This window comes from Hyperolius riggenbachi, chromosome 10, assembly GCF_040937935.1.
Source record: "Hyperolius riggenbachi isolate aHypRig1 chromosome 10, aHypRig1.pri, whole genome shotgun sequence".
Classification (NCBI taxonomy): Eukaryota; Metazoa; Chordata; class Amphibia; order Anura; family Hyperoliidae; genus Hyperolius; species Hyperolius riggenbachi.
Window position 1 is genome coordinate 123230869 of NC_090655.1, and position 10834 is coordinate 123241702.

General features: G+C 39.9%; 1 protein-coding gene across 2 annotated transcripts in view; it reads left to right on the forward strand.

Moving 5' to 3' along the window:
- The window catches only part of SCD (stearoyl-CoA desaturase), a 63003-nt gene extending 52465 nt beyond the window's left edge, over positions 1–10538 (forward strand). For both annotated transcript variants that reach the window (XM_068257869.1, XM_068257868.1), the window contains exon 6: positions 1899–10538. In XM_068257869.1, coding sequence (XP_068113970.1) covers positions 1899–2098 — 200 coding nt within the window. In that variant the 3' untranslated portion in view covers positions 2099–10538. The remainder of the gene's footprint in view (positions 1–1898) is intronic.
- Positions 10539–10834: the final 296 nt, after the last annotated feature.

Consider the following 10834-nt stretch of genomic DNA (forward strand, 5'->3'; position numbering starts at 1 on the left):
TGTACAATTTAAATGCAGCCGAATGGCAAAAGTTGTAACACCATGCGTGTCAACGCATGACACGTGGTGGCATTACCCCACAGCAGATGCCTGTGACATGTCACATCTGAGCATGGCTGCATCAGAGCATGGCTGGTGGGGACATGTCCAGGGCTGATACTGAGTTCTAGCAAGCGCCTAGCTGGTGCCGGAGAGCAGCTGAAAGGTGCTGGATCCTTTAGAGGCTTCCCATGTCTTCCTCTAGACCACCAGTGCTGCCTAGGACCCTCTGCTTGCATCCGCGCACTTGTCCTTGAACTAGTGCAGTAGCACTGACAGCTCCCACACATGAAGAAAAAAGCTACCCACAAGTGGCTCCGTGCTACTGCACAGGTGCTGGCTGTTTGGTGTTTGTTCACAGCTGGGAGCACGACCATGTGAACCTATTCAAAATGCCCTAGTCGAATAGATTCAAAGGTTGCCAACGCTAGACTCGCGAGTTTAAGGGGGGCAGGGACCACTACTAAGGTGAATATCTAACTTTTCCTCTTTGTAAACTCTTAAAGTACCCGGGGCGTGAGCTAGGTCCTTCTTGTGAACCATTGTGAAAGCCATCTTGCACGGTTGTCAGCTCTTACTGAAACGGGAGGGATTACACACATTGGCAGCATCCACACAGATGTGAGCATCCCTCCTCCATAGTGATGAAATGTATTATATATAGTCTGTACTGCAGTGGAGTAATTCTTTCATGTGGCAGTCGGGTAGGGGGTGCATCTCTTGACTATTCAACGGCTATTTGATGTGATGTCTAATGTACTGGAATAGTAAAAAGCCAAGAAAATATCTCAGAAAGGAACAATGGAGTCTATTGATTTGGGTTACTGAAAAGACATTAGTGCTCCAGCTGAACTGATTGAATTAAAAGTAAAAAGTCACTGCAGGTTGTGGCAATTTTTTGCAGTCCTTCCTAGATCATATCAGAACAATGTGTGGATTATGGAAAGGTAATTGAAGATGTAGCTGTGCACTGTAGGGAAATGGTGAGGCTTGGATTAAATACTTTATAACACTAAACAGGGACAGGGTGCTTGGCCTCTGCCCAGCTGTAGCTACAGTACTGGCCACAAAGAGCTAAGCTATCCCGTGTCGGTATTGATGATGTAGGGGGGAGGAGTTTAGACAGAAAAGAAACCTTGCGCATTGCTAATGAGTTCAGATTTGCTGTTGTACACAGTTAAAAGCAGGAGGCTGAACAATACCTTTAAAGCACACCTGAAGTGAGAAGGTTATGGAGGCTGCCATGTTTTTAAACAAATTGCCTGGTTGTCCTTGTGATTTTCTTCCTGTAATACTTTTAGCCATAGACTCTGAACAAGCATGCAGAACTGATCTTTCTGACTTATGTCTGACTGGATTAGCTGCATGCTTGTAGATGTTTGATCCAGACACTTCCGACGCCTGGAAGATAAGCAGGCGAACACTAGGAATCCAGTGCAGGAGGTTTGGGCCTAGCCGGCACCACCATAGATCGTAATAGGTATTACGGCTATAGCGGCGCACACTGAATAACTTCAGCACCGTCAGAAGATGGCACTGAAGTTACTTTTAAAACACTGTAATTCAGACGCTGGATGCCGAATTACATCATTCCCCACCATCCAGGTCGACCTGGAGGGGGAATAGTAATTAATGCCGGAGTTGTGCAGGAGCAGGGTTAGCCATATACCGGCTATATCCTGCACCCAAGTCTTCCGGTGGCGATTTCATAGGTACGCTCAGCAGGTTGCTAGGCAAATATGGCAGCCTCCATATCCCTCTCTCTCCAGGTGTCCTTTAAATTTAGTTATATAATGTAGACTAAAACCTAAACTGCATTTATTCTGCATACTGATCCATATCATTTTGTCCTCCTCTAGGTGAAGGTTTTCATAATTACCATCACACATTCCCTTATGACTATACAAGTAGTGAGTTTGGAATGCGTTACAATTTCACTACAATGTTCATAAATGCAATGTGCTACTTGGGCCTTGCCAGTGACTGCAAGAGAGTCTCCAAAGAGACCATCAAAGCTCGACAGCAGCGCACAGGAGACGGAAGTCACAGAAGTGGCTGAACACCAGGACAACCACGGCCGTTCTCTGCATACTCAACAAAGAAAATTGAGCAAGGATGATTATGATTATTTTAACATGATCCAGCACAGTGTTCTTTTAATTATGTACTTAAAGTAAATATAACTCCACCTTGAGGTTTTACCATTCAGACCATCTCTTCTACCATTTGTTCAGTGTACAGTTTAATTATTAGATTTTCGTATGTTAATTTTTATTTCAAATGTGCTCTTTATCGGTTGACCTTTTTCCGATACTTTTCTCTTTATTTTCACTTGCAGTTAATGTAAATTCTCTATTTGCTGTAAATTTTGTCTTAAACTAATGACCACAACTCCAGCTCTCTAAGTTATCTCATTGACCGCTCTCAGGCTTTCTGCAACAAGAATGAAATTGAATAAGTGGACAATTTACAAGTGCCATTTTTACCAATTTGTACATAAGGGGGGGAAACAAACAAACAAAAAAATAACAGCTTAGATGAGTTTTATATCTTATTGCATTTACTCTTTCTTGTATAAACAGCGTGGTTCCTATAATGTTCCTTTGCTGTCTTGCAGCTAATTGCAAAATAAATGCAGTGCTATGCTCCAGTCCAGACTTTGTGACTTAACGCTTCAAGTGACTGTAGTATGCATTGTAAGGTTTGCTTAAAGGATAGTATACGCTTAAAGGTTGCCACTTGATTAACTTAACTCTATATGTATAGTACAGAAGTCATGAATAGAGGTAATTAAGCTGGCTTCCTGACGTTACTGTGCTGCTTCATCCTGTAGTCACTAATATATTTGTGTTAGTTCATGAATCTCTTTTTTTGTTTTCAAAAATCCCCAAAGAACCTGGCTTGTGGCCTCTCAGTAACGGCTTACAATATTCGCATCTTGTTGGGCATAATAGACGTCTAAGCTCAAGGTCTAGATCTTAACATAGAAGGACATTTTTAGATGTGTAGAATTGAAAAAGGCATTATGTCGAAATAATGGTATGCCGCATGTACTGTAGTATCCATTACAATATTTTGGTCATAAGGACGAATAGACAAGTCATTGTGTCTATACATTGTCGTTGACGGTTATCTATTCCAAATAGACATGGGTTAGCTTATTTTCTAGACTTTAATGGCTATAATTTTTAGATACTCATCCTTTTGTATTTCATGCTGGTTACCGTCTCATTTTAATTAGTGGTGTAATATGTTTTGCCTGTACATGTAGCATATTTATAGTTAAGATTGCTGTAGGAAAGCTAGCTGACACTAGGAAAGCTAGTTAACAGTCATCTAATGGCCTAGTAAAGAGGCGCAAAAGAGACTGTAGTATTTATCTAGATAGCTTTCTTGCTAGACATAGACCTTTACAAAAAGAAAAACTTAAATTAGCCAAAAGGGTTGTGGTTTTAGGCATTTTCATTATGTTATGGCTTTATTTGAATATTTCTACTGTACATGAATAAATTATGAGCCAAAAAAGGTGTAGCAGGGTCTTTTTGAAATACTAAATGGCCTGACTAAATTTACTTTAGGATTTAAACAAGCAAATATCCATCCCTGACTTACCGCCACAGATAGTTTTAACACTAAAAACTTAAGATCCATCTCTGAAGCCAACAAAAGCCAGTATTTGGCCTTTTACTTACCTGTTTTTGTTTTGTCAATGGGAACTGTAGTGGAATACCAGTGCAAGCAGAGGGTGCTTAGTTTTTTAGAGTTGTACCTCGCAAAATAGCACGAGGGTTTAGGTGCCTGAATGCTGCAGACAAATCCATTTGGATCTTATTACTTTGCAGCAGAATACATCTGATTCATAGAGGTGTATGGAGTCTCAACAGAAGGGTGACTTATGACATCTGCATGATGCACATGTGAAGATGCAAGCTAACCCAACATATTAATCCTCACATAAGACATCCATGGGTCAGTCACTACGATATTATTATTATTATTATTAGTTTTATTATAATTTAGAGAAAAGAAGGGCAATAAGGAAAATAACCATATTCCTTGTTTACAATCAACAGAAATAAATCCTCAAGTAATCCACAAAATGAACTATAATTGCTAGGCCGGTACAGTTGGCTTACCAAAGTGCATCAAAATAATACATTGGGCGTGCTACCTAGGATGTCCTAATAGAGTTTTGGCAGCTGCGCTTTCTAACTCCATTGCTCTAACTATTGGAAACAAAAAGTGATATAATCTCCTGTAAAGTAAACAGGAAGTGAGGAAGTGAGTTTCTGATGGCCTTAACTGGACATCCATGTCAAAGCCACACCCACAGTGGCATGACTGCACCAGGCCCCTGGACTGGACAGCCAGCAGAAGCCTGCTTCTTGAATGCTCTTCTTCCTGGATGTTGTGGAAGACAGGATATGGAATCACTTATTGTTTGCAACTGAAAAGGCCTAGTGTATGTGTAGAAGGGTGGATGGGGGGCAATGTGAGGTGGAAGTTAAATCTTTCTATAAAGAAATCCTAGGCAAAAGGTCTGATTTTCTTGTCTCATACAGTTTGCAGGAAAAGAACAGATAACTATAACCTTTAAATTAGGTTTCAGGAAGCCTTAAGAAAGAGTTATGGTCTGGGCCTTATTTTGCTTTATACATGGCTGAGGTAGCAAGATTAATGTATAACCTAGCTGTACACATGCATGTATAAGTTGGACAAGTCAGTGTGTACTGGTTAGCTCCATTAAATACTGATGTGACTTTTCGCATGGGTCAGTCATTGACATGCATGGTTACCATCCAACATTATTATATATCTGTAGCTAGTGGACATACATTTATTAAACAATAAGGGATGTTCGTGATTACATGTAACAAAACCACAAAAAACATTAAAAATAACATGTCCCAACGAATGGTTTTAGCACAAGTAGTATAAGGTAAATAATTTTTGTAACATTAGGAGATGGATTTGAATACCCTACAAAGAAAAATAGACATCCCATAAGCCCTAACCCATCAACAATGATATGTGAGTGTGTATGTGAGTGTATACACCCACTCACACACACGCAGATGTATATAAGCATATATCTGCATCTTCGTAACCTGATGAGATATATAAGATAATTAATGCCATGTAGGCAGTTATGTGTCATGCATGCCTCCTCTAAACGGTATTGATTTTCACAATATGAATACACTACATTAACGTAATATTACTGCAATATGGATTACTTGAAATTTAGCCAAATGTACACTAGGGAGCTTAATCCTATAAACCTTCTCTATAGAAACCTTTTTTTTTTCCATTTTGAAGGAGTGCCAATTTGAAACTTGAGGTATCTCTAGCTTACAGAACGATGTGAATGTCATTCAGCAAGGTCCTTGGCGTTTCTTCATTGCCTAGCTGTAGCAAGCAAATCACAATGAATTATTTTGTGACTTCATTGGCTTCTAGCACGTTGAAATCCCCTTTTTTTGTAAGGGAATTATAATTGTGTAAATTGGTACACGCTTATTAACCAACCTTTAGCAATCGCCCGTTGACTTAAACTCGTCTTTTTGGGAGGCTATTGCTGTATTTGAATATTCCAGTCTCTTCTTGCACTTTTGGAAATGAAAATTTCTGTTTAGAATTCAATTTTAGGAGCACTGAATCTAGAGACTGGGGCTCAATGTCTTTTAAAGAAATGAGTTAAAACATGTTTTGGCACACTTATGAATTTCTAATGCTTCCCGCTGATGGCATTTTGTGTAAATACACGCCATATTGTCTTACTGCCTTTATTATATCAAATTATGCACAGAATAGTTGTGGTGTGGAAGTCACAAGACTAGATTGGCCTTACTCGTTTAAGTGTAGGTGGAAGCATTGGAGTTTTTACCAAAGTATATTTCCTATCGGTTTTTTTATAGACATATCGTACTTGTATGAACAGAAGCACTTAGGCATAAAGCACTTATTATCGATTTTAATTTCTCTAGAACGAATCTTGCTCTTAGAAACTCACTACCCCCACCCTTATGGGCTTAAGTATTTCCTGGTTTACATACTAGTTTGTCCGGAGCCGTGCTTCCTATCCAGACATGCCGTCACTCCTTCTTCTAAAGCTGTAGGATGGTATGGTAAAGAATGATGTGCATGAGCTGTGCAGAAAAAGAAACACTACAAGCTAAGGACAACACACCTATATAAGCTAGCAGCAAAAAAGAGCAGGATTCCTTCCAAATACCCTAGAGGAAAGGCTTTATGTCTTCCCTGTTTTTGGGGTGGGGGTAGACATACATACACAAAGGTGTTTTTCAACCACATTAAGGGCCTCGACACACTAAAGATTTTTTTTGCAAGTCATTTTTACGTTTAAAAAAGCCAAAACACTTCATTAACTTGCATTAAAATCGCGGCAACATTTCTGCACGATTTTTTGAAAAATTGTGATTGTGGCTATTTTGTCACCATTAATGTAGGTCAATGGAAGCATTTAAAAAAAATGAGAACGACCCGCACAACGCTCTCTGGTGTGTCAGGGCCCTTAGTGATGATTTAGCCTTTCTATGTATGCAACCATAAACTCGGTACAAAGATAAGATGATAGCAGTTGTGCAAAGCACAAACTGTTTAGTAAACGTCTTTCGCTTGAAAGATGAGTATATGCATGTGTATGCTTGGCCAAGGTAGGCATTCACATTCATCCCTACGGGGGAATAGGGGGAGGAAATAATAGCAGTCAGTCACAAAAAAAATGGCTGATTGGTGTACCTACAAGAAGAGTTGGCCCATACCTGTGACACTTTGTCAGTCTGACTTTAAATGGTTGGATGAGGCAACATTGTTTTTTTGTATGTAGCTTTAGTCTCAGACAACTGATAGGTCTGAGGCACGATAACTGTAAAGGGGTTTACTGAACCCATACTGTAGATCTAGTCTCTAGTAAATAGGTGAAGGATAGTTCATTGTTAATTGAAATGAGTTTTCTGTATGACTTGTATACTTGCAGCACAGGCTACCCAGGCTGGCCAATCAAACAGTGTTGCTCCAAATATAATGTTAGAAATGGTACTAACAGATAATATAACTAATACATAAATAGGGTTAACTCCATATTTACAAGAGTGTAGCTGAATTTTGTTTCCAAGAACTCTTGCTTTTTACCTGGTGAATGTACAGCGCCCTTAAAGATGTGATTTGTTTTCCTTATTTTTGGGTGTCCTTTAATTATAGTGATCAGCCTTCCTGAGAAACCGCACTAATTAATTAGTGATATTTGCATCGAATCTTCATTTAGGTGAAAATATTTACCCTAGTGACAAGCCTAAATACAATGAGAGGTGCAGCTGCAAAAGCCACCACATGGACACCACATCAGTGCAGTGTCTCCCCTTAGTTAATGCTGCTTAATCCATTGAATTCAATGGCTTTAGCAGAGGTTTCGTTTTTCTGTCCATGAATTGGTTACAATGAGGGGGGTGGGCACTGTAGCCACTCCTATCACTGTGTTTAGCCTGGTAAATAAAATAAGTACTTTAAACAAAGTCACAGGTATACTTCAGACAATGAATATTTATGAATCCTGCAGTGGGTTCATGCTAAGCATAAAGAAAACATTGAACTAAACAGTGCAGTTTCCTATAGCAACTAGAGACACCTATCGATTTTCTGGAGCCAAATCAGAGAAAGATAATCTGCAGCTACTTGTTGTGGGTTAATGTGCTCTATGTTGTCAGCTACTGTAGGACAAACTCCAGTGATAAGTGTAGAGGAGAGTAAGGAGGCCTAGAAATCCTTCTGTAGGTCTTCTTACAGCCAGGTATGCAGAGATTCTTCTGAAATGTATACAGGGTAGATACTGAAGGCTGTGGGTCTTCTATAGAAGACAGATTGAAGAATACAGTATCTATACATCTACTTTCTATAGTCCAGTACATTTGATCAATTTTTTTAGGTCCCCCTTGTAAAGCTAATTCTAACCTTAATCACTTATTTATGTTTGAGGTGCCTTGTCTATATTGCCACATTATAGGAGTTATTTATATTAAAAACATACGAAAGTAAAGTGAGGGTTCTTCTGAGCGAGAGAACATAAACGTTTTAGAAACACTGCATTGGTCAACCTTGAAGATTGCCTGTCAACATTTGTGACCTTAACCTGGATCATAGGTCAGCAAAAGTTTGTAAAATAGGAGTTTGATTGCAGTCTTATGCAGGCTGTATTAAAAAAAAATTATTGCTATTAGATCAGTGCAAATACCGATGTGCTACCTTTTTCTGGTACTGGCCACAGCTACAAACTGATGTTACCTCATCAAAGGCCATTCTTAAAAATTCCAGTCCATGTTTGCTTATGCTCTCCATAGTTCTACAACTCAGGGGATCTTTAGAAAAGGAACCCCTATGTCCCTTTTTAGGGTTAATCCCTGTAAACGTGCACGTCAGGGTGTGGACTTGTGATAAGGATTGTGTGCATCATTGTAACACTAGAGAACTTTTACTTAAAGTTGGTAAAGAGAAAACATTTTAAAATGATGCTCTGATCAATAATGCAATATACTTACATCATTAATTTTAAAGTGAATGTGTACCACTTTAAAAATAAAAAAGTCAGATACTCACCTAAGGAGAGGGAAGGCTCGGTCCTAATGAGCCTTCCCTCTCCTCTCCCGGTGCCCGGTCCCGCACAGGATCCCACGTAGCAGTATTCGACCAGTTCGGTCAAATACTGCCACTTCCGCCGCCGAAGGGATGTTTCGGAAGCCTTCAGGAGCACTCGGGCTCCCGAAGACGGGCCGCTCCATACTACCCATGCACGAGCGCCCTCTATGACGCAATTGCGCGTGTGTAGTATGGAGCGGCCCATCTTCGGAAGCCCGAGTGCTTCCGAAGACCTCCGAAGTCCCTGTGGCGGCGGACGCGAATGGGGGAGCCAGCGCAGCACCGAGGGCACTGGGAGAGGAGAGGGAAGGCTCATTAGGTGAGTATCTGACTTTTTTATTTTTACAGCGGTACCCATTGGCTTTAACTCTTAACTCATTAAGGACTAACAGGCTCTGACCCCTTAAGGGCCAGAAACCTTTCTTTCATTTTACACTTCCCGATTGGCTCACATTGATCAGGAGCCAATTAAATTGTCTTTTGGCCGAGGTACAGGGCTTAGTTTTGTACTGGCGGGGATGCACTATAACGTCCTGTGCATGGGAGTAGGCCGCGTTAAAATTATGCTGCTTCAGGCTTAAGCAGCCACAAGTGCGGCATAGATAAAGATACTGGCATGCCACTGCCATTTTATATTGGGCATTTATTTATCAGGTGCGTACCGTGTACTCGATGTGTGCTGAAGTGTTGGTAACGGCTGCATAAGAATGATAGACAAAACCAGGGGAAAACAAAGACTAAAGAAGCAGCGAAGCAGACATGTTTCTAGCTTATTTGAAAAAGGAACACGCACACAATGCAGCTAATTTACTATCAGTAACAGCACAGAGTACCAGCGTTTACTGTAATTTCTGATGGTGACATGTCAGTATTGTAAAATGCATTATTGAATGGGATTCCATTTTAAATCATTTAGAATACACTTACGTATGAGTACATTAACGCTAACAGTTGAGTTTCTGAACACATAGGCCATTATGGGAGATTTTTCAAGAAAATAGGCGTGTCATGAAACTTGAATCTAAACTCGTAATGTATGGCTTGGGCTGTGGCGTTTGACCTTTGTAGTGATGCTAACTTGAAAGTAGAATTAACGGAATACTCACACTTACTATATAACACGCTTTGACGTCCAGCATGCTGCTCGCATCACTTCCTCCCGCTGCTCGAATTCCAGCTTCATCCCAAAACCTGCTGAATTTTCCAGAAAAATCAGAAAAAAAATAAACAAGCATGAATTATAAAACTGCCTTTTCTTCAAACTCCTTGTCAGGCTAAGAGTTTATATTAATCTGAGATGGGTTGATTTAAATGGTATATGCTGTACACACAATAATATATCATACCTTTAGTGTACTGTTTCCATGCTTGAGCAGATTTTTTCCATCTCTAAGCTGTGAAGAAAGGGAGTAGGATAACTATATTGTATATAAATCAAAGTCGGGGACTTATTGTCGAGACAGCAATGGACAACTTTACTTTGAAAATAGGGATTATTTTAAGGCGATTGCTTTTCATATTTGTGTAGAAGAAACAGACATTTGTGATGTTTTTGTTTTCTCATTAGTGACCATTTCATTATAGTATATTGTCTTGTGATTATGTTGGAGAACTTGTAGTGAGAGTGTTTGGTCTTCACTTTTCAGTTTTGGACTAAACAGCAAGCTAGTGGGTGCTGATATATTCTGACCGCATTCAGAACTTCCTAAGAGAGAAAGAATCAGAATGGTGCCCAAGGAATAGTAGCATTGAAATGTGAAGTTGATTGTATGTATAGTGTTCCACCAACATTGTTTAAGTGTGTGATAAAAAGTAACGTTTTCTATTAATAAAAACTGTGAAGATAAGTCTGTGCCTGTCTACTGGGTTTTTTTTATAATATGTTCATTTAATTTGGTGTCACTTTGACACTCACTACTTTCATAGGCGCTAGTTTACTTCAGGAGACCCAGCAGGAAACGTCATCGGGACATTCCGTTAACGTCATTGGGTGGACAGCATTCTCTTGAACTTTAAGGTTTTGCATGGGTTTTAGTAAAACTACACCCACACTATTTGCCCAAATACAAGGCTGCGCATTGCAGAGGGTGCTGTGATTGGAGAACTGTTCTCTCTGAGGTTTCCTTCTGGGTCCCGTCAAGTA